Source organism: Telmatherina bonti (genome assembly GCF_933228915.1).
Source record: "Telmatherina bonti genome assembly, chromosome: 1".
NCBI classification, from domain to species: domain Eukaryota; kingdom Metazoa; phylum Chordata; class Actinopteri; order Atheriniformes; family Telmatherinidae; genus Telmatherina; species Telmatherina bonti.
Genome location: NC_136619.1, coordinates 2,231,761 through 2,257,931, shown reverse-complemented (window position 1 = coordinate 2,257,931; position 26,171 = coordinate 2,231,761). Strand labels below are relative to the sequence as shown.

The following is a 26,171-nucleotide window of genomic DNA, read 5'->3' as shown; positions in this document are numbered from 1 at the left end:
TTCCACGTGTCATTCCAGCAGAACATTTCCACGTGTCATTCCAACAGAACATTTCCACGTGTCATTCCAGCAGAACATTTCCACGTGTCATTCCAGCAGAACATTTCCACGTGTCCTTCCAGCAGAACATTTCCACGTGTCATTCCAGCAGAACATTTCCACGTGTCATTCCACAGAACATTTCCACGTGTCATTCCAACAGAACATTTCCACGTGTCATTCCAGCAGAACATTTCCACGTGTCATTCCAGCAGAACATTTCCACGTGTCATTCCAGCAGAACATTTCCACGTGTCATTCCAGCAGAACATTTCCACGTGTCATTCCAGCAGAACATTTCCACGTGTCATTCCAGCAGAACATTTCCACGTGTCATTCCAGCAGAACATTTCCACGTGTCATTCCAGCAGAACATTTCCACGTGTCATTCCAGCAGAACATTTCCACGTGTCATTCCAACAGAACATTTCCACGTGTCATTCCAACAGAACATTTCCACGTGTCATTCCAACAGAACATTTCCACGTGTCATTCCAGCAGAACATTTCCACGTGTCATTCCAGCAGAACATTTCCACGTGTCATTCCAGCAGAACATTTCCACGTGTCATTCCAACAGAACATTTCCACGTGTCATTCCAACAGAACATTTCCACGTGTCATTCCAGCAGAACATTTCCACGTGTCATTCCAGCAGAACATTTCCACGTGTCATTCCAGCAGAACATTTCCACGTGTCATTCCAGCAGAACATTTCCACGTGTCCTTCCAGCAGAACATTTCCACGTGTCATTCCAGCAGAACATTTCCACGTGTCATTCCAACAGAACATTTCCACGTGTCATTCCAGCAGAACATTTCCACGTGTCATTCCAGCAGAACATTTCCACGTGTCATTCCAACAGAACATTTCCACGTGTCATTCCAACAGAACATTTCCACGTGTCATTCCAACAGAACATTTCCACGTGTCATTCCAGCAGAACATTTCCACGTGTCATTCCAACAGAACATTTCCACGTGTCATTCCAACAGAACATTTCCACGTGTCATTCCAACAGAACATTTCCACGTGTCATTCCAACAGAACATTTCCACGTGTCATTCCAACAGAACATTTCCACGTGTCATTCCAACAGAACATTTCCACGTGTCATTCCAACAGAACATTTCCACGTGTCATTCCAACAGAACATTTCCACGTGTCATTCCAGCAGAACATTTCCACGTGTCATTCCAACAGAACATTTCCACGTGTCATTCCAGCAGAACATTTCCACGTGTCATTCCAGCAGAACATTTCCACGTGTCATTCCAGCAGAACATTTCCACGTGTCATTCCAACAGAACATTTCCACGTGTCATTCCAACAGAACATTTCCACGTGTCATTCCAGCAGAACATTTCCACGTGTCATTCCAACAGAACATTTCCACGTGTCATTCCAACAGAACATTTCCACGTGTCATTCCAACAGAACATTTCCACGTGTCATTCCAACAGAACATTTCCACGTGTCATTCCAACAGAACATTTCCACGTGTCATTCCAGCAGAACATTTCCACGTGTCATTCCAGCAGAACATTTCCACGTGTCATTCCAGCAGAACATTTCCACTCCAGCAGAACATTTCCACGTGTCATTCCAGCAGAACATTTCCACGTGTCATTCCAGCAGAACATTTCCACGTGTCATTCCAGCAGAACATTTCCACGTGTCATTCCAACAGAACATTTCCACGTGTCATTCCAACAGAACATTTCCACGTGTCATTCCAGCAGAACATTTCCACGTGTCATTCCAGCAGAACATTTCCACGTGTCATTCCAGCAGAACATTTCCACGTGTCATTCCAACAGAACATTTCCACGTGTCATTCCAGCAGAACATTTCCACGTGTCATTCCAACAGAACATTTCCACGTGTCATTCCAGCAGAACATTTCCACGTGTCATTCCAACAGAACATTTCCACGTGTCATTCCAGCAGAACATTTCCACGTGTCATTCCAGCAGAACATTTCCACGTGTCATTCCAGCAGAACATTTCCACGTGTCATTCCAGCAGAACATTTCCACGTGTCATTCCAGCAGAACATTTCCACGTGTCATTCCAACAGAACATTTCCACGTGTCATTCCAACAGAACATTTCCACGTGTCATTCCAGCAGAACATTTCCACGTGTCATTCCAACAGAACATTTCCACGTGTCATTCCAGCAGAACATTTCCACGTGTCATTCCAACAGAACATTTCCACGTGTCATTCCAGCAGAACATTTCCACGTGTCATTCCAGCAGAACATTTCCACGTGTCATTCCAGCAGAACATTTCCACGTGTCATTCCAGCAGAACATTTCCACGTGTCATTCCAGCAGAACATTTCCACGTGTCATTCCAGCAGAACATTTCCACGTGTCATTCCAGCAGAACATTTCCACGTGTCATTCCAGCAGAACATTTCCACGTGTCATTCCAGCAGAACATTTCCACGTGTCATTCCAGCAGAACATTTCCACGTGTCATTCCAGCAGAACATTTCCACGTGTCATTCCAACAGAACATTTCCACGTGTCATTCCAGCAGAACATTTCCACGTGTCATTCCAGCAGAACATTTCCACGTGTCATTCCAGCAGAACATTTCCACGTGTCATTCCAGCAGAACATTTCCACGTGTCATTCCAGCAGAACATTTCCACGTGTCATTCCAGCAGAACATTTCCACGTGTCATTCCAGCAGAACATTTCCACGTGTCATTCCAGCAGAACATTTCCACGTGTCATTCCAGCAGAACATTTCCACGTGTCATTCCAGCAGAACATTTCCACGTGTCATTCCAGCAGAACATTTCCACGTGTCATTCCAACAGAACATTTCCACGTGTCATTCCAGCAGAACATTTCCACGTGTCATTCCAACAGAACATTTCCACGTGTCATTCCAGCAGAACATTTCCACGTGTCATTCCAGCAGAACATTTCCACGTGTCATTCCAACAGAACATTTCCACGTGTCATTCCAGCAGAACATTTCCACGTGTCATTCCAACAGAACATTTCCACGTGTCATTCCAGCAGAACATTTCCACGTGTCATTCCAGCAGAACATTTCCACGTGTCATTCCAACAGAACATTTCCACGTGTCATTCCAGCAGAACATTTCCACGTGTCATTCCAACAGAACATTTCCACGTGTCATTCCAGCAGAACATTTCCACGTGTCATTCCAGCAGAACATTTCCACGTGTCATTCCAACAGAACATTTCCACGTGTCATTCCAGCAGAACATTTCCACGTGTCATTCCAGCAGAACATTTCCACGTGTCATTCCAACAGAACATTTCCACGTGTCATTCCAGCAGAACATTTCCACGTGTCATTCCAGCAGAACATTTCCACGTGTCATTCCAGCAGAACATTTCCACGTGTCATTCCAACAGAACATTTCCACGTGTCATTCCAGCAGAATATTTCCACGTGTCATTCCAGCAGAACATTTCCACGTGTCATTCCAACAGAACATTTCCACGTGTCATTCCAACAGAACATTTCCACGTGTCATTCCAACAGAACATTTCCACGTGTCATTCCAACAGAACATTTCCACGTGTCATTCCAACAGAACATTTCCACGTGTCATTCCAACAGAACATTTCCACGTGTCATTCCAACAGAACATTTCCACGTGTCATTCCAACAGAACATTTCCACGTGTCATTCCAGCAGAACATTTCCACGTGTCATTCCAACAGAACATTTCCACGTGTCATTCCAGCAGAACATTTCCACGTGTCATTCCAGCAGAACATTTCCACGTGTCATTCCAACAGAACATTTCCACGTGTCATTCCAACAGAACATTTCCACGTGTCATTCCAGCAGAACATTTCCACGTGTCATTCCAACAGAACATTTCCACGTGTCATTCCAACAGAACATTTCCACGTGTCATTCCAACAGAACATTTCCACGTGTCATTCCAACAGAACATTTCCACGTGTCATTCCAGCAGAACATTTCCACGTGTCATTCCAGCAGAACATTTCCACGTGTCATTCCAGCAGAACATTTCCACTCCAGCAGAACATTTCCACGTGTCATTCCAGCAGAACATTTCCACGTGTCATTCCAACAGAACATTTCCACGTGTCATTCCAACAGAACATTTCCACGTGTCATTCCAGCAGAACATTTCCACGTGTCATTCCAGCAGAACATTTCCACGTGTCATTCCAACAGAACATTTCCACGTGTCATTCCAGCAGAACATTTCCACGTGTCATTCCAGCAGAACATTTCCACGTGTCATTCCAGCAGAACATTTCCACGTGTCATTCCAGCAGAACATTTCCACGTGTCATTCCAGCAGAACATTTCCACGTGTCATTCCAGCAGAACATTTCCACGTGTCATTCCAGCAGAACATTTCCACGTGTCATTCCAGCAGAACATTTCCACGTGTCATTCCAACAGAACATTTCCACGTGTCATTCCAGCAGAACATTTCCACGTGTCATTCCAACAGAACATTTCCACGTGTCATTCCAGCAGAACATTTCCACGTGTCATTCCAGCAGAACATTTCCACGTGTCATTCCAGCAGAATATTTCCACGTGTCATTCCAGCAGAACATTTCCACGTGTCATTCCAGCAGAACATTTCCACGTGTCATTCCAGCAGAACATTTCGACGTGTCATTCCAGCAGAACATTTCCACGTGTCATTCCAGCAGAACATTTCCACGTGTCATTCCAACAGAACATTTCCACGTGTCATTCCAGCAGAACATTTCCACGTGTCATTCCAACAGAACATTTCCACGTGTCATTCCAGCAGAACATTTCCACGTGTCATTCCAGCAGAACATTTCCACGTGTCATTCCAGCAGAATATTTCCACGTGTCATTCCAGCAGAACATTTCCACGTGTCATTCCAGCAGAACATTTCCACGTGTCATTCCAGCAGAACATTTCCACGTGTCATTCCAACAGAACATTTCCACGTGTCATTCCAGCAGAACATTTCCACGTGTCCTTCCAGCAGAACATTTCCACGTGTCCTTCCAGCAGAACATTTCCACGTGTCATTCCAACAGAACATTTCCACGTGTCATTCCAGCAGAACATTTCCACGTGTCATTCCAGCAGAACATTTCCACGTGTCATTCCAGCAGAACATTTCCACGTGTCATTCCAGCAGAACATTTCCACGTGTCATTCCAGCAGAACATTTCCACGTGTCTTTCCAACAGAACATTTCCACGTGTCATTCCAACAGAACATTTCCACGTGTCATTCCAACAGAACATTTCCACGTGTCATTCCAGCAGAACATTTCCACGTGTCATTCCAACAGAACATTTCCACGTGTCATTCCAACAGAACATTTCCACGTGTCATTCCAGCAGAACATTTCCACGTGTCATTCCAGCAGAACATTTCCACGTGTCATTCCAACAGAACATTTCCACGTGTCATTCCAACAGAACATTTCCACGTGTCATTCCAGCAGAACATTTCCACGTGTCATTCCAGCAGAACATTTCCACGTGTCATTCCAACAGAACATTTCCACGTGTCATTCCAACAGAACATTTCCACGTGTCATTCCAGCAGAACATTTCCACGTGTCATTCCAACAGAACATTTCCACGTGTCATTCCAGCAGAACATTTCCACGTGTCATTCCAGCAGAACATTTCCACGTGTCATTCCAGCAGAACATTTCCACGTGTCATTCCAACAGAACATTTCCACGTGTCATTCCAACAGAACATTTCCACGTGTCATTCCAACAGAACATTTCCACGTGTCATTCCAACAGAACATTTCCACGTGTCATTCCAGCAGAACATTTCCACGTGTCATTCCAGCAGAACATTTCCACGTGTCATTCCAGCAGAATATTTCCACGTGTCATTCCAGCAGAACATTTCCACGTGTCATTCCAGCAGAATATTTCCACGTGTCATTCCAGCAGAACATTTCCACGTGTCATTCCAGCAGAACATTTCCACGTGTCATTCCAGCAGAACATTTCCACGTGTCATTCCAACAGAACATTTCCACGTGTCATTCCAGCAGAACATTTCCACGTGTCATTCCAACAGAACATTTCCACGTGTCATTCCAACAGAACATTTCCACGTGTCATTCCAGCAGAACATTTCCACGTGTCATTCCAACAGAACATTTCCACGTGTCATTCCAGCAGAACATTTCCACGTGTCATTCCAGCAGAACATTTCCACGTGTCATTCCAACAGAACATTTCCACGTGTCATTCCAACAGAACATTTCCACGTATCATTCCAGCAGAACATTTCCACGTGTCATTCCAACAGAACATTTCCACGTGTCATTCCAACAGAACATTTCCACGTGTCCTTCCAGCAGAACATTTCCACGTGTCATTCCAGCAGAACATTTCCACGTGTCATTCCAACAGAACATTTCCACGTGTCATTCCAACAGAACATTTCCACGTGTCATTCCAGCAGAACATTTCCACGTGTCATTCCAACAGAACATTTCCACGTGTCATTCCAACAGAACATTTCCACGTGTCATTCCAACAGAACATTTCCACGTGTCATTCCAACAGAACATTTCCACGTGTCATTCCAACAGAACATTTCCACGTGTCATTCCAACAGAACATTTCCACGTGTCATTCCAGCAGAACATTTCCACGTGTCATTCCAACAGAACATTTCCACGTGTCATTCCAACAGAACATTTCCACGTGTCATTCCAGCAGAACATTTCCACGTGTCATTCCAGCAGAACATTTCCACGTGTCTTTCCAACAGAACATTTCCACGTGTCATTCCAGCAGAACATTTCCACGTGTCATTCCAACAGAACATTTCCACGTGTCATTCCAACAGAACATTTCCACGTGTCATTCCAACAGAACATTTCCACGTGTCATTCCAGCAGAACATTTCCACGTGTCATTCCAGCAGAACATTTCCACGTGTCATTCCAGCAGAACATTTCCACGTGTCATTCCAGCAGAACATTTCCACGTGTCATTCCAGCGGAACATTTCCACGTGTCATTCCAGCAGAACATTTCCACGTGTCATTCCAACAGAACATTTCCACGTGTCATTCCAGCGGAACATTTCCACGTGTCATTCCAACAGAACATTTCCACGTGTCATTCCAGCAGAACATTTCCACGTGTCATTCCAGCAGAACATTTCCACGTGTCATTCCATCAAAACATTTCCACGTGTCATTCCAACAGAACATTTCCACGTGTCATTCCAGCAGAACATTTCCACGTGTCATTCCAGCAGAACATTTCCACGTGTCATTCCAGCAGAACATTTCCACGTGTCATTCCAGCAGAACATTTCCACGTGTCATTCCAACAGAACATTTCCACGTGTCATTCCAACAGAACATTTCCACGTGTCATTCCAGCAGAACATTTCCACGTGTCATTCCAACAGAACATTTCCACGTGTCATTCCAACAGAACATTTCCACGTGTCATTCCAGCAGAACATTTCCACGTGTCATTCCAGCAGAACATTTCCACGTGTCATTCCAGCAGAACATTTCCACGTGTCATTCCAGCAGAACATTTCCACGTGTCATTCCAGCAGAACATTTCCACGTGTCATTCCAACAGAACATTTCCACGTGTCATTCCAGCAGAACATTTCCACGTGTCATTCCAGCAGAACATTTCCACGTGTCACTCCAGCAGAACATTTCCACGTGTCATTCCAACAGAACATTTCCACGTGTCATTCCAACAGAACATTTCCACGTGTCATTCCAACAGAACATTTCCACGTGTCATTCCAACAGAACATTTCCACGTGTCATTCCAACAGAACATTTCCACGTGTCATTCCAGCAGAACATTTCCACGTGTCATTCCAACAGAACATTTCCACGTGTCATTCCAACAGAACATTTCCACGTGTCATTCCAGCAGAACATTTCCACGTGTCATTCCAGCAGAACATTTCCACGTGTCATTCCAGCAGAACATTTCCACGTGTCATTCCAGCAGAACATTTCCACGTGTCATTCCAACAGAACATTTCCACGTGTCATTCCAGCAGAACATTTCCACGTGTCATTCCAGCAGAACATTTCCACGTGTCATTCCAGCAGAACATTTCCACGTGTCATTCCAGCAGAACATTTCCACGTGTCATTCCAGCAGAACATTTCCACGTGTCATTCCAGCAGAACATTTCCACGTGTCATTCCAGCAGAACATTTCCACGTGTCATTCCAACAGAACATTTCCACGTGTCATTCCAACAGAACATTTCCACGTGTCATTCCAGCAGAACATTTCCACGTGTCATTCCAGCAGAACATTTCCATGTGTCATTCCATCAGAACATTTCCACGTGTCATTCCAGCAGAACATTTCCACGTGTCATTCCAACAGAACATTTCCACGTGTCATTCCAACAGAACATTTCCACGTGTCATTCCAGCAGAACATTTCCACGTGTCATTCCAGCAGAACATTTCCACGTGTCATTCCAGCAGAACATTTCCACGTGTCATTCCAACAGAACATTTCCACGTGTCATTCCAACAGAATATTTCCACGTGTCATTCCAGCAGAACATTTCCACGTGTCATTCCAGCAGAACATTTCCACGTGTCATTCCAGCAGAACATTTCCACTCCAGCAGAACATTTCCACGTGTCATTCCAGCAGAACATTTCCACGTGTCATTCCAACAGAACATTTCCACGTGTCATTCCAACAGAACATTTCCACGTGTCATTCCAGCAGAACATTTCCACGTGTCATTCCAACAGAACATTTCCACGTGTCATTCCAGCAGAACATTTCCACGTGTCTTTCCAACAGAACATTTCCACGTGTCATTCCAACAGAACATTTCCACGTGTCATTCCAGCAGAACATTTCCACGTGTCATTCCAGCAGAATATTTCCACGTGTCATTCCAGCAGAACATTTCCACGTGTCATTCCAGCAGAACATTTCCACGTGTCATTCCAACAGAACATTTCCACGTGTCATTCCAGCAGAACATTTCCACGTGTCATTCCAGCAGAACATTTCCACGTGTCATTCCAACAGAACATTTCCACGTGTCATTCCAACAGAATATTTCCACGTGTCATTCCAGCAGAACATTTCCACGTGTCATTCCAGCAGAACATTTCCACGTGTCATTCCAGCAGAACATTTCCACGTGTCATTCCAGCAGAACATTTCCACGTGTCATTCCAGCAGAACATTTCCACCTGTCATTCCAGCAGAACATTTCCACGTGTCATTCCAGCAGAACATTTCCACGTGTCATTCCAGCAGAACATTTCCACGTGTCATTCCAGCAGAACATTTCCACGTGTCATTCCAGCAGAACATTTCCACGTGTCATTCCAGCAGAACATTTCCACGTGTCATTCCAGCAGAACATTTCCACGTGTCATTCCAGCAGAACATTTCCACGTGTCATTCCAGCAAAACATTTCCACGTGTCATTCCAGCAGAATATTTCCACGTGTCATTCCAGCAGAACATTTCCACGTGTCATTCCAGCAGAACATTTCCACGTGTCATTCCAGCAGAACATTTCCACGTGTCATTCCAACAGAACATTTCCACGTGTCATTCCAACAGAACATTTCCACGTGTCATTCCAGCAGAACATTTCCACGTGTCATTCCAACAGAACATTTCCACGTGTCATTCCAACAGAACATTTCCACGTGTCATTCCAGCAGAACATTTCCACGTGTCATTCCAACAGAACATTTCCACGTGTCATTCCAGCAGAACATTTCCACGTGTCATTCCAGCAGAACATTTCCACGTGTCATTCCAGCAGAACATTTCCACGTGTCATTCCAGCAGAACATTTCCACGTGTCATTCCAGCAGAACATTTCCACGTGTCATTCCAGCAGAACATTTCCACGTGTCATTCCAACAGAACATTTCCACGTGTCATTCCAACAGAACATTTCCACGTGTCATTCCAACAGAACATTTCCACGTGTCATTCCAACAGAACATTTCCACGTGTCATTCCAACAGAACATTTCCACGTGTCATTCCAACAGAACATTTCCACGTGTCATTCCAACAGAACATTTCCACGTGTCATTCCAGCAGAACATTTCCACGTGTCATTCCAACAGAACATTTCCACGTGTCATTCCAACAGAACATTTCCACGTGTCATTCCAGCAGAACATTTCCACGTGTCATTCCAGCAGAACATTTCCACGTGTCATTCCAGCAGAACATTTCCACGTGTCTTTCCAACAGAACATTTCCACGTGTCATTCCAGCAGAACATTTCCACGTGTCATTCCAACAGAACATTTCCACGTGTCATTCCAACAGAACATTTCCACGTGTCATTCCAGCAGAACATTTCCACGTGTCATTCCAGCGGAACATTTCCACGTGTCATTCCAGCAGAACATTTCCACGTGTCATTCCAACAGAACATTTCCACGTGTCATTCCAGCGGAACATTTCCACGTGTCATTCCAGCTGAACATTTCCACGTGTCATTCCAACAGAACATTTCCACGTGTCATTCCAGCAGAACATTTCCACGTGTCATTCCAGCAGAACATTTCCACGTGTCATTCCAACAGAACATTTCCACGTGTCATTCCATCAAAACATTTCCACGTGTCATTCCAACAGAACATTTCCACGTGTCATTCCAGCAGAACATTTCCACGTGTCATTCCAACAGAACATTTCCACGTGTCATTCCAGCAGAACATTTCCACGTGTCATTCCAGCAGAACATTTCCACGTGTCATTCCAGCAGAACATTTCCACGTGTCATTCCAGCAGAACATTTCCACGTGTCATTCCAGCAGAACATTTCCACGTGTCATTCCAACAGAACATTTCCACGTGTCATTCCAACAGAACATTTCCACGTGTCATTCCAACAGAACATTTCCACGTGTCATTCCAACAGAACATTTCCACGTGTCATTCCAACAGAACATTTCCACGTGTCATTCCAGCAGAACATTTCCACGTGTCATTCCAACAGAACATTTCCACGTGTCATTCCAACAGAACATTTCCACGTGTCATTCCAACAGAACATTTCCACGTGTCATTCCAACAGAACATTTCCACGTGTCATTCCAGCAGAACATTTCCACGTGTCATTCCAGCAGAACATTTCCACGTGTCATTCCAACAGAACATTTCCACGTGTCCTTCCAGCAGAACATTTCCACGTGTCATTCCAGCAGAACATTTCCACGTGTCATTCCAACAGAACATTTCCACGTGTCATTCCAGCAGAACATTTCCACGTGTCATTCCAGCAGAACATTTCCACGTGTCATTCCAACAGAACATTTCCACGTGTCATTCCAGCAGAACATTTCCACGTGTCATTCCAGCAGAACATTTCCACGTGTCATTCCAGCAGAACATTTCCACGTGTCTTTCCAACAGAACATTTCCACGTGTCATTCCAACAGAACATTTCCACGTGTCATTCCAGCAGAACATTTCCACGTGTCATTCCAGCAGAACATTTCCACGTGTCATTCCAGCAGAACATTTCCACGTGTCATTCCAGCAGAACATTTCCACGTGTCTTTCCAACAGAACATTTCCACGTGTCATTCCAGCAGAACATTTCCACGTGTCATTCCAACAGAACATTTCCACGTGTCATTCCAGCAGAACATTTCCACGTGTCTTTCCAACAGAACATTTCCACGTGTCATTCCAACAGAACATTTCCACGTGTCATTCCAACAGAACATTTCCACGTGTCATTCCAGCAGAACATTTCCACGTGTCATTCCAACAGAACATTTCCACGTGTCATTCCAGCAGAACATTTCCACGTGTCATTCCAGCAGAACATTTCCACGTGTCATTCCAGCAGAACATTTCCACTCCAGCAGAACATTTCCACGTGTCATTCCAGCAGAACATTTCCACGTGTCATTCCAGCAGAATATTTCCACGTGTCATTCCAGCAGAACATTTCCACGTGTCATTCCAGCAGAACATTTCCACGTGTCATTCCAGCAGAACATTTCCACGTGTCATTCCAACAGAACATTTCCACGTGTCATTCCAGCAGAATATTTCCACGTGTCATTCCAGCAGAATATTTCCACGTGTCATTCCAACAGAACATTTCCACGTGTCATTCCAACAGAACATTTCCACGTGTCATTCCAGCAGAACATTTCCACGTGTCATTCCAACAGAACATTTCCACGTGTCATTCCAACAGAACATTTCCACGTGTCATTCCAACAGAACATTTCCACGTGTCATTCCAACAGAACATTTCCACGTGTCATTCCAACAGAACATTTCCACGTGTCATTCCAGCAGAACATTTCCACGTGTCTTTCCAACAGAACATTTCCACGTGTCATTCCAACAGAACATTTCCACGTGTCATTCCAGCAGAACATTTCCACGTGTCATTCCAGCAGAACATTTCCACGTGTCATTCCAACAGAACATTTCCACGTGTCATTCCAGCAGAACATTTCCATGTGTCATTCCAGCAGAACATTTCCACGTGTCATTCCAACAGAACATTTCCACGTGTCATTCCAACAGAATATTTCCACGTGTCATTCCAGCAGAACATTTCCACGTGTCATTCCAGCAGAACATTTCCACGTGTCATTCCAGCAGAACATTTCCACGTGTCATTCCAGCAGAACATTTCCACGTGTCATTCCAGCAGAACATTTCCACGTGTCATTCCAGCAGAACATTTCCACGTGTCATTCCAGCAGAACATTTCCACGTGTCATTCCAGCAGAACATTTCCACGTGTCATTCCAGCAGAACATTTCCACGTGTCATTCCAGCAGAACATTTCCACGTGTCATTCCAGCAGAACATTTCCACGTGTCATTCCAACAGAACATTTCCACGTGTCATTCCAGCAGAACATTTCCACGTGTCATTCCAACAGAACATTTCCACGTGTCATTCCAGCAGAACATTTCCACGTGTCATTCCAGCAGAACATTTCCACGTGTCATTCCAGCAGAACATTTCCACGTGTCATTCCAGCAAAACATTTCCACGTGTCATTCCATCAGAACATTTCCACGTGTCATTCCAGCAGAACATTTCCACGTGTCATTCCAGCAGAACATTTCCACGTGTCATTCCAACAGAACATTTCCATGTGTCATTCCATCAGAACATTTCCACGTGTCATTCCAGCAGAACATTTCCACGTGTCATTCCAGCAGAACATTTCCACGTGTCATTCCAGCAGAACATTTCCACGTGTCATTCCAACAGAACATTTCCACGTGTCATTCCAGCAGAACATTTCCACGTGTCATTCCAACAGAACATTTCCACGTGTCATTCCAGCAGAACATTTCCACGTGTCATTCCAACAGAACATTTCCACGTGTCATTCCAGCAGAACATTTCCATTCCAGCAGAACATTTCCACGTGTCCTTCCAGCAGAACATTTCCACGTGTCATTCCAGCAGAACATTTCCACGTGTCATTCCAACAGAACATTTCCACGTGTCATTCCAGCAGAACATTTCCACGTGTCATTCCAGCAGAACATTTCCACGTGTCATTCCAGCAGAACATTTCCACGTGTCATTCCAGCAGAACATTTCCACGTGTCATTCCAACAGAACATTTCCACGTGTCATTCCAACAGAACATTTCCACGTGTCATTCCAACAGAACATTTCCACGTGTCATTCCAACAGAACATTTCCACGTGTCATTCCAGCAGAACATTTCCACGTGTCATTCCAACAGAACATTTCCACGTGTCATTCCAGCAGAACATTTCCACGTGTCATTCCAGCAGAACATTTCCACGTGTCATTCCAACAGAACATTTCCACGTGTCATTCCAACAGAACATTTCCACGTGTCATTCCAACAGAACATTTCCACGTGTCATTCCAACAGAACATTTCCACGTGTCATTCCAACAGAACATTTCCACGTGTCATTCCAGCAGAACATTTCCACGTGTCATTCCAACAGAACATTTCCACGTGTCATTCCAGCAGAACATTTCCACGTGTCATTCCAACAGAACATTTCCACGTGTCATTCCAACAGAACATTTCCACGTGTCATTCCAACAGAACATTTCCACGTGTCATTCCAGCAGAACATTTCCACGTGTCATTCCAGCAGAACATTTCCACGTGTCATTCCAGCAGAACATTTCCACGTGTCATTCCAGCAGAACATTTCCACGTGTCATTCCAGCAGAACATTTCCACGTGTCATTCCAACAGAACATTTCCACGTGTCATTCCAGCAGGACATTTCCACGTGTCATTCCAACAGAACATTTCCACGTGTCATTCCAGCAGGACATTTCCACGTGTCATTCCAGCAGAACATTTCCATGTGTCATTCCATCAGAACATTTCCACGTGTCATTCCAACAGAACATTTCCACGTGTCATTCCAGCAGAACATTTCCACGTGTCATTCCAGCAGAACATTTCCACGTGTCATTCCAGCAGAACATTTCCACGTGTCATTCCAGCAGAACATTTCCACGTGTCATTCCAGCAGAACATTTCCACGTGTCATTCCAGCAGAACATTTCCACGTGTCATTCCAACAGAACATTTCCACGTGTCATTCCAGCAGGACATTTCCACGTGTCATTCCAACAGAACATTTCCACGTGTCATTCCAGCAGGACATTTCCACGTGTCATTCCAGCAGAACATTTCCATGTGTCATTCCATCAGAACATTTCCACGTGTCATTCCAACAGAACATTTCCACGTGTCATTCCAGCAGAACATTTCCACGTGTCATTCCAACAGAACATTTCCACGTGTCATTCCAGCAGAACATTTCCACGTGTCATTCCAGCAGAACATTTCCACGTGTCATTCCAACAGAACATTTCCACGTGTCATTCCAACAGAACATTTCCACGTGTCATTCCAACAGAACATTTCCACGTGTCATTCCAGCAGAACATTTCCACGTGTCATTCCAACAGAACATTTCCACGTGTCATTCCAGCAGAACATTTCCACGTGTCATTCCAGCAGAACATTTCCACGTGTCATTCCAGCAGAACATTTCCACGTGTCATTCCAGCAGAACATTTCCACGTGTCATTCCAGCAGAACATTTCCACGTGTCATTCCAGCAGAACATTTCCACGTGTCATTCCAACAGAACATTTCCACTCCAGCAGAACATTTCCACGTGTCATTCCAACAGAACATTTCCACGTGTCATTCCAACAGAACATTTCCACGTGTCATTCCAGCAGAACATTTCCACGTGTCATTCCAGCAGAACATTTCCACGTGTCATTCCAGCAGAACATTTCCACGTGTCATTCCAGCAGAACATTTCCACGTGTCATTCCAGCAGGACATTTCCACGTGTCATTCCAGCAGAACATTTCCACGTGTCATTCCAACAGAACATTTCCACGTGTCATTCCAACAGAACATTTCCACGTGTCCTTCCAGCAGAACATTTCCACGTGTCATTCCAACAGGACATTTCCACGTGTCATTCCAGCAGAACATTTCCACGTGTCATTCCAACAGGACATTTCCACGTGTCATTCCAGCAGAACATTTCCACGTGTCATTCCAACAGAACATTTCCACGTGTCATTCCAACAGAACATTTCCACGTGTCATTCCAACAGAACATTTCCACGTGTCATTCCAACAGGACATTTCCACGTGTCATTCCAGCAGAACATTTCCACGTGTCATTCCAGCAGAACATTTCCACGTGTCATTCCAGCAGAACATTTCCACGTGTCATTCCAACAGAACATTTCCACGTGTCATTCCAACAGAACATTTCCACGTGTCATTCCAGCAGAACATTTCCACGTGTCATTCCAACAGAACATTTCCACGTGTCATTCCAACAGAACATTTCCACGTGTCATTCCAACAGAACATTTCCACGTGTCATTCCAGCAGAACATTTCCACGTGTCATTCCAGCAGAACATTTCCACGTGTCATTCCAGCAGAACATTTCCACGTGTCATTCCAACAGAACATTTCCACGTGTCATTCCAACAGAACATTTCCACGTGTCATTCCAACAGAACATTTCCACGTGTCATTCCAGCAGAACATTTCCACGTGTCATTCCAACAGAACATTTCCACGTGTCATTCCAACAGAACATTTCCACGTGTCATTCCAACAGAACATTTCCACGTGTCATTCCAGCAGAACATTTCCACGTGTCATTCCAGCAGAACATTTCCACGTGTCATTCCAGCAGAACATTTCCACGTGTCATTCCAACAGAACATTTCCACGTGTCATTCCAGCAGAACATTTCCACGTGTCATTCCAACAGAACATTTCCACGTGTCATTCCAACAGGACATTTCCACGTGTCATTCCAGCAGAACATTTCCACGTGTCATTCCAACAGAACATTTCCACGTGTCATTCCAACAGAACATTTCCACGTGTCATTCCAGCAGAACATTTCCACGTGTCATTCCAGCAGAACATTTCCACGTGTCATTCCAGCAGAACATTTCCACGTGTCATTCCAACAGAACATTTCCACGTGTCATTCCAACAGAACATTTCCACGTGTCATTCCAGCAGAACATTTCCACGTGACCTTTCGACCTCTGTCTGACCTGTAGAGTCCTGATCTGCTTTAAGCTGCAGACTCAGCTGTTCATTTCTGCTCTTAGTTTATCTGTATTTGTCAGAGGAGCTGGAGAACTTTGCCCAGTTCTTTACAATAAAGAGTGTGGTTTTCATTCCTTGTATTTTAACAGGGAATATTGTGGGAAGGGAAAAAAACCAAAATAAAACAAAACAAAAAAAAAACATGTAACACTACATGTCAAGACCGGCGTCCAACTAGACTCCAGCAGTCCCCCAGCACCTTCCTACGATGTCCTCTGCTGGTTCATTACCTGCTTATGTTGTTTTCATTCTCATATATATGTCGCTTTGGATAAAAGCGTCTTTTCAAATAACTGTAGAATAATAGAACAGAATAGAATAGAACTGTAATTATTTTTCATTAGATTCCTTTATGTTCTCATCCACATTGTGTTGTAGATCAAATTCGCACTGCTTTCATAAGCTACCCTAGCTATATGAGCTCTGAATCCTCCTTTCATCTACTCATCTGTCAACAGACCGGACTCATTCAGGTTGGAGAGGACATCCTGATCATCCAACCTGTGAGGGAACACCACCAATCACAATCCTTCTCTGGACTCAAACACCGGCTTGTGCGACACCAGTGCTCCACCAAGACCAAAGCTGGTCTACATGACCAGTCTGTTTACTGTGGGGCAGTTAAAGGTAAGCTGTTTTCAGCTCGACCAAGTTAGAGATGTGTAGAAGGCAGGCAGAAGACAAATCTCAATCAATCATGTGGAAGAAAAAGTCCAAGAACAGAAATAAAAAAACAATCGGGCTCGATCTCTACTTTCTATAGCTCTGACCACAAGAGCAAACATAGTCAGATCAGGATGAGAAAAAGATTGATAAGAAGCACTAGTATAAAAATACTAGAGATGGTCTGGTGACCTGATGTGACACAAGGAGCAGGACTGACAAGGAAGAAAAACTGCAGAATTCAGGAGACCAAAGGTCTGATAACAGGACAAAAGCGTCTACGCTGAAAGGATCCGGGATCTAGAAAAGGATGGGGAATCCTCTTTAGGAAAGGATATGGGATCATTTTTATGGAAAAGATCAGGGATTGTATTGTGTGAAAGGATCCCAGACTGTAAAGCATCTGGGATTGTTTCCTTGGAAATGATTAACTCCTATTCTGGTGGCCTAAACTACCATGAATAATAAAACCTTTCTAGAGGTTTATATATTGTTTCCAGATGGACACTATATATAAAACTCTGCCAAGGAGCCACAATAGTCCAGGTCTGCCTTTCTTTTGTGGCTCTCATATTCAACTGAACGTTTCTCCAACCAAACAGATATCTGAATTACTCACGTCATGCTTAACGTACTGGATTTGATGTATTAATGCATGGTTTCTACGGCAACACCTACAGGTAATAAACAGGTTTAACCAGTTTATTGTGATTCACCAGTCTGCGTTTCATACTAATTTACATGTCATCCTAATAAATCTCAGCAAGCTGGAACTCATGTCTGCTCACATTGAACTCTGTATCTGTAACATTGTACCTGGTGCACTGCTACAGAGTTAAACCTTTCCGTTCCCTGATCCGTCTCCTCCAGGTTCGCAGTAGCTTTTCCTTCAGAGCTTACCCCCTAAATAAACGCTACACTGGTTTAGGTAGTGAAACACACACATACACATAAAAAGGTCAATTATACTGAAGACAAAGGGGCTTTATTACAAGACTGCACTGTAATAAATGTTCGTTACTCTACCTGCTCTGGTCACCATCTCATCCCCTAACCGGTAGTTTCCGCACACACTGTTTGGTCATTCATTGTCCTTATAATGGCCGCATGCCTTCTGGGTTAGACCAGAGACCGTATATGAAAGATGGACGGAGCCTCTGGCGGTAAGAGGTGAAGCCAGTGTGGAGGTGCAAAAAAACTGCAGTTCCCCCTTCATCCACTAGGGGCTCCAAAACAGAACAAATCCCCATAGACTCCCATGTTAAAAAGACCAACTTCACAGCAGAAATAAACATGCTTACAGCAGATATAAACATGTTTACAGCTGAAATAAACACATTTACAGAAGAAATAAACATGTTTACAGCAGAAATAAACATTAAAATAGGTCAGGTTTACCTTCATGACAACTGTGGGGGGAGTGAATTTTTTTCCAACTCCTCCATTTAGAAGTAATTTCATCTGGAAATGTGGCATATTTAGGGGCATTTGCTTTTGATTGACAGGTACTGGATCTCTCGCTTCAAGGAGGAATGAAGAACAACCGTGGTTATTAACCGGTTAAGAACATGACATAGCTTTAGCCCGCTTACTTCCGATAGCTGGTTAGATCCTATTGCTCCGTATTCAAACATACAGATCAGAGTTTACTAGATGTCAATCCTCTACCAGCACCCCTTCCACGTCTCAACTTTACCTGTTTCCTCATTTTTGTATTTTCCGGAAGAGACGACACGTGTGGCGCTGGCGGGATGGCGATGGCAGAAGCCATCCACTGAGCTTCAGTTCTTCTTTTCAGAAATCTACAGGTCACAGGAACTCCATCCATCTTTTATTTACAGTCTGTGGGTTAGACACATCCCACAGCACAGAGTGAGCATGTGATACTGTCTCAAAGACCCACTCCAATCTTTTTTTTTTTTTTTTTTTTTTTAGCATTTTAAAATTTTCTCAGTAAAATCACAAAACCTGAGCCATTTTCCAGGACTCTGCAATGCTCAGGAGCTCATTAGCAATTCATCTCAGAGTTGTGGGTGGAAACAGTGCTGCTTGGTGCCCACCACCGTTCACGCAGAAGAAACTGCTCCACCATGTCAGTAGGAGCTAGCTCTTCAGGCTAGCACTGGATGCTAGCTTGCAGCCCTTCAGCCCCCACAACCCAACATTACTGGTGCAACAGAAATAAGGCTTAATATTGGATTTATCCAGCCATATAGCTTTGAGCAGCTCAGAGGAGGAAGATGAGGAGTTTCAAGAAGATGTGCGTTTACAAGTGGATGCATCAGGCAACAATGTTTATAAAGTTTTAAATGGAATCTGTCAGGCCAATAAGTCTGATAATAATGTGTTAGTATGTTTCTGGACATGCACCAAAGATTCACGTGTCTTTTTTCAGAGTTTTCAGTTAAAATAAATTCATATTACATCAGGAATACCTATTCATAGTGGTACAGAATCAAATTGTATGCCCAGCTGTGCAGTAGGCCTGTTGATGATTTTTGCTGTACAAATAATGATTTATCACAACAGTAAACACATTCCAGAATTGTGTTGATATTTCCAGTTGCTGGCTACAGCTCGTACATTGTTTGGGAAGAAACCGAAACTCTTAAAAAGTCAGGTGGAGGAGTAGTACCCAAGGTTAATGAAGTCCATGAGTGGGTGAATAACATTTGCTGTTGGTGTTATATGGCAACATTTTCACAGCAGCGCTGAGACTGAAAAACAACCAGTGCTGTTGCCACTCTCAATATAGTGGCAGCGGTCCCCGTGAAGTGGAACTTGATGCTTTTTCAACATTCTGTTGCAACTCTGAAATGGACAATGGCACGCCCACCAGAAGGTGCTGCCCCTTAGTGCTCTGCCACTGTGAACTGTTTTTAAAAACCATGTATGTTTGTACATACTTATCTGCAGTGTCATTTGTTGAAACAGAGGACTTCGATGAAATGTCCATCCATCCATCCATCCATCTTCTGCCGCTTATCCGGGGTCGGGTCGCGGGGGCAGCAGCCTAAGCAGGGAAGCCCAGACTTCCCTCTCCCCAGCCACATTTGCCAACTCTGCGGGGGGGATCCCGAGGCGTTCCCAGGCCAGCCGAGAGATATAATCCCTCCAGCGTGTCCTGGGTCTTCCCCGGGGTCTCCTCCCAGAGGGACGTGCCTGGAACACCTCACCAGGGAGGTCCAGGAGGCATCCTGACCAGATGCCCGAGCCACCTCAACTGGTTCCTCTCGATGCGGAGGAGCAGCGGCTCTACTCTAATCTCCTCCCGGATGACTGAGCTCCTCACCCTATCTCTAAGGGAGAGCCCGGCCACCCTGCGGAGGAAACCCATTTCAGCCGCCTGTATACGAGATCTCCTTCTTTCGGTCACGACCCACAGCTCATGATCATAGGTGAGGGTAGGAACGTAGATCGACTGGTAAATCGAGAGCTTCGCCTTCTGGCTCAGCTCCTTCTTCACTACGACAGACCGGCGCAGAGTCCGCATTACTGCAGACGCCGCACCGATCTGTCTGTCGATCTCACGCTCCATCCTTCCCTCACTCGTGAACAAGACCCCGAGATATTTAAACTCCTCCACTTGAGGCAGGACCTGACTCCCGACCCGGAGAGGGCAATCCACCCTATTCCGGCTGAGGACCATGGTCTCAGATTTGGAGGTGCTGATTCTCATCCCAGCCGCTTCACACTCGGCAGCGAATCGCTCAAGCGAGAGCTGGAGATCACGACCAGATGAAGCCAACAGGACCACGTCATCTGCAAAAAGCAGGGACCCAATCCTGAGGCCACCAAGTCGGATCCCCTCAACACCTCGGCTGCTCCTAGAAATTCTGTCCATATAAGTTATGAACAGAATCGGTGATAAAGGGCAGCCTTGGTGGAGTCCAACCCTCACCGGAAACGAATCCGACTTACTACCGGCAATGTGGACCAAGCTCTGACACCTGTCGTACAGGGACCGGATAGCTCGTACAAGGGTGTCCAGTACCCCATACTCCCGGAGTACCCCCCACAGGAGCCCCCGGGGGACACGGTCGAATGCCTTCTCCAGGTCCACAAAGCACATGTAGACTGGTTGGGCAAACTCCCATGCCCCCTCCAGGACCCCAGAGAGGGTATAGAGCTGGTCCACTGTTCCGCGACCAGGACGAAAACCACACTGCTCCTCCTCAATCCGAGATTCGACTATCCGGCGGACCCTCCTCTCCAGGACCCCTGAATAGACCTTACCAGGGAGGCTGAGGAGTGTGATTCCCCTGTAATTGGAACACACCCTCCGGTCCCCCTTCTTAAAAAGGGGGACCACCACCCCAGTCTGCCAATCCAGCGGCACTGTCCCTGATGTCCACGCGATGCTGCAGAGGCGTGTCAGCCAGGACAGCCCCACAGCATCCAGAGCCTTAAGGAACTCCGGGCGGATCTCATCCACCCCCGGGGCCTTGCCGCCAAGGAGCTTTTTAACCACCTCAGCGACTTCAGCCCCAGAGATAGGAGAGTCCACCCCTGAGTCCCCCAGCTCTGCTTCCTCATCGGAAGACGTGTTGGTAGGATTGAGGAGGTCTTCGAAGTATTCCCTCCACCGACCCACAACGTCCCGAGTTGAGGTCAGCAGCTCCCCATCTCCACTGTACACAGTATTGATGGAGCACTGCTTCCCCCTCCTGAGCCGCCGGATGGTGGACCAGAATCACCTCGAAGCCGTCCGGAAGTCTTTCTCCATGGACTCGCCGAACTCCTCCCATGCCCGAGTTTTTGCCTTGGCAACAGCCAAAGCCGCATGCCGCTTAGCCTGTCGGTACCCATCAGCTGCCTCCAGAGTCCCACAGGCCAAGAAGGCCCGATAGGACTTCTTCTTCAGCTTGACGGCATCCCTCACTGCTGGTGTCCACCAACGAGTCCTGGGATTACCGCCACGACAGGCACCAACGACCTTACAGCCACAGCTCCGGCCGGCCGCCTCAGCAATAGAGGCACGGAACACAGCCCATTCAGACTCAATGTCCCCCGCCTCACCCGGGACATGGTTGAAGCTCTGCTGAAGGTGGGAGTTGAAGCTCGCTCTGACAGGGGACTCAGCCAGACGTTCCCAGCAGACCCTCACAACACGTTTGGGCCTGCCAGATCTGACCGGCTTCCTCCCCCACCATCTGAGCCAACTCACCACCAGGTGGTGATCAGTTGAAGCTCCGCCCCCCTCTTCACCCGAGTGTCCAAGGCATGTGGCCGCAGGTCCGACGATACGACTACAAAGTCGATCATCGAACTGCAGCCCAGGGAATCCTGATGCCAGGTGTACATATGGACACTCTTATGCTGGAACATGGTGTTCGTTATGGACAATCCATGACGAGCACAGAAGTCCAATAACAAAACACCATTTGGGTTCAGAGGGGGGGTCCATGCCTCCCAATCACTCCCCTCCAGGTCTCACTGTCATTGCCCACGTGAGCATTGAAGCCCCCCAGCAGAACAATGGAGTCCCCAGAAGGAGCACTCCCTCCAAGGACTCCAGAAAGGGTGGGTACTCTGAACTGCTGTTCGGTGCATAAGCACAGACAACAGTCAGGACCCGTCCCCCCACCCGGAGGCGGAGGGAAACTACCCTTTCATCCACCGGGGTAAACCCCAACGTGCAGGCACCAAGCTGGGGGCTGATGAGAATGCCCACACCTGCTCGGCACCTCCCACCATGAGCAACTCCAGAGTGGAAGAAGGTCCAGCCCCTCTCGAGGGTTCTGGTTCCAGAGCCCAAGCCATGCGTCGAGGTGAGTCCAACTATATCTAGTCGGAACCGCTCAACCTCGCGCACAAGCTCAGGCTCCTTCCCCACCAGAGAGGTGACGTTCCACGTCCCTAGAGCCAGCTTCTGCAGCCGGGGATCGGACCGCCAGGGTCCCCGCCCCTTGCTGCCGCCCAACTCACATTGCACCTGACCCCTACGGCTCCTCCCGCAGATGGTGAGCCCACGGGAGGTGGGACCCATGTAACCCTTTCGGGCTGAGCCCGACCGGGCCCCATGGGTAAAGGCCCAGCCACCAGACGCTCGCTCTCATACCCCACCTCCAGGCCTGGCTCCAGAGAGGGGCCCCAATGACCTGTGTCCGGGCAAGTGAACATTTCCACCCGTGGTCTTTATAATCATGGGGGTCTTTTGAGCCGAACTTAGTCTGGTCCCTCCCCTAGACACCTGTTTGCCATGGGTGACCCTGCCAAGGGGCATAAAGCCCCAGACCACATAGCTGCTAGGATCTTCAGGACACACAAACCCCTCCACTATGATAAGGTGACGACTCAGGACGGGACATTTATGAAACCTTTTTAACAAAATTATTTCGATCTTTGTCGTGTTTGTGATGTGATTTGGAAATATTATAATAATACAGCAGTCTTGTCAAAACAAAAGTTTAGTTTTTAGTTTAGTTAGTTTATTTATTTCAAACAAATGAAAGAAAATAAGAAAAAAAAATACACGTACATACCTATACATACAGACTAATTAAGAAAATAATAATAATCACAAATATTAATATTAATAACAGTAATAATAATTCCTCATCAATTTGATAAATGGAAGTGGGAAGAAGTGTACACTATTTCTACTCATCTAGTTTTTCATTCGCGCGTCACAACATACTTATTCATAAGTATAATTACATTCGCATATTTACACTTACACACACATTTCCATTTACCTCCATTCATATAAACACATCCACACAGATATACTACATACATACATGTACTTACAGCCATGTCTTCAAAATATTACATATCCATTTGTTTATAATATTCCTTATATCTTCTTTTTTTTCCCATTTTTTATCCCTCATCCATGTACTTTTTCAAAATGAAAATTGTGTACCTCTTTTTAAATATGTTTATGTTTCTGCTTTGCTTTTACTCTTTGTCCAGCTTGTTCCACAAAGTCACTGCACAGCTTGATATGCACATACTTTTCATTGTTGTTCTTACTATTTGCTTTCTAAACTGTAGCTTTCCCCTTAAATTATAATTTCCTTCTCTTTCTGCAAACATTCCCTGAATATTTTTTGGCAGTAAATTATTTCTTGCTTTGTACATGATTTGCACTGTTTTACAATGAAGCAAGTCCATGAACTTTAATGCATGTGAGCTTAAAATAAAGTGGGTTTTTATGTGTTTTCTTTAAATCCTACTTTGTTAATGATCCTTATAGCTTTTTTCTGCAATGTGCATATCGGATGTAGAGTGCTTTTGTAAATATTACCCCAGACCTTCACACAGTATAAGTACGGTAAAATCAGTGAAGAATAGAGAATATACAGTGATTTAGTGTCGATCATGTGACTAATCTTGCCAATAATCAAAATGCTTTTTGCAAGTTTTGCTCTGATGTGGCTTATATGAGGTTTCCAGCAGATTTTTCGGTCCAGGATCACGCCAAGAAATTTTATTTCATTTACTCTTTCGAGTTGTGTATTATCAATTACCAGTTCAACATGTTATTCCTACCAAACAACATAATCTTTGTTTTACTCAAGTTTATTGATAATTTATTTCTGTCAAACCACAGTTTTAGTTTTGTCATTTCTTCTGTAATCTTCTCCAAAAGCTGCTGCAAATTCTCTCCAGAACAGAAAATGTTTGTCATCCGCAAATAAAACAATTTTCAATAGTTTTGTTACTCTGCACATGTCGTTGATATATATTATAAATAACTTGACCTAATACTGACCCCTGTGGCACTCCACATGAGATTTCTTTGTATTCAGATTTATATTCACCTATTTGTACAAACTGTTTCCTGTTAAATAGCTTTTCAGCGAGTTCAAACCCACTTCCCTTATCCCTACCTTTCCAGTTATTAATATATGGCAATCAGTGGTATCAAATGCTTTTTTCAGATCTAAGAACACTCCTACTGCTATTTTTTTTACTGTCCATACAATCTGTAATTCCTTCCATTAGTCTGATTAATGCCATAGACGTTGATCTGTCTGCTCTGAATCCGTACTGGCTTTCTGTAAGGAAGTTATGTTTGTCAATGAACTTGTTTAATCTGTCTGCACATATTTTCTCCAGTATTTGTGGAGAATTGTGGGAGTAAAGAAACAGGCCTGTAGTTTGTGAATTGGTGTCTATCCCCAGAGTTAAACAATGGTATCACTTTTGCTATTTTCATTTTGTCTGGAAATGTTCCTGTCTGAAGAGACAAGTTGCAGATGTGGATCGATAGTTTTGCTATTTCTTCTATAACGTTTTTTACTGTTGTCATGTTAATACCATTCCAGTCTGTAGAGGTTCTGTTTTGACAACTTCTTACCATCGCAATCATTTTTTTTTCATCCACGGCTCTGAGAAAGATTGTATTTTGGTTTCTGTCCAACAAATCTTCGATACTTCCATATTCACTTGCTTCAGGTTCCTTTTATTTTTGATGCTAATTCAGGTCCCACATTTACAAAAAAAATTTGTTAAATCCGTTCACCACATCTTCCATATTATTAATAGTCTTGTCATTTTCCATGAAGTATTCTGAATATTCTTTCTTACACGTCCTTAAAGGGTTCCTATGATGGAATTTGGAGTTTTCTGAGCTTTCTACAGTGTTCCAGTGTTGAATCCTCATCAGACATGTGAACGACACTGTTTTTTACCACCTAAACTCATGTCTGAGTTTGAGTTTGAGTTCCAGCATTCTCTCCGTTCGGTTTCCATAGCGATGAAAAACGCGTGGTTTTAGAGAGTTTTTTCTACGTGGAAATCCTTGTGACGTCCCGGGGGATAAGGTTCGGTGATTGGTTACCTTCTACTG

The 26,171-nt window shown here is 44.9% G+C and overlaps 1 protein-coding gene across 1 annotated transcript in view; it reads left to right on the top strand.

Annotated features, from left to right (window-relative positions):
- adamts17 (ADAM metallopeptidase with thrombospondin type 1 motif, 17) overlaps window positions 1–26,171 on the top strand; it is a gene marked incomplete at its 5' end in the record, with an annotated part of 191,996 nt that overhangs the window by 68,163 nt on the left and 97,662 nt on the right. The window contains one exon of the mRNA XM_079243203.1: window positions 17,167–17,335. Within this exon, the coding sequence (XP_079099329.1) occupies window positions 17,167–17,335 (169 nt within the window). The remainder of the gene's footprint in view (window positions 1–17,166; window positions 17,336–26,171) is intronic.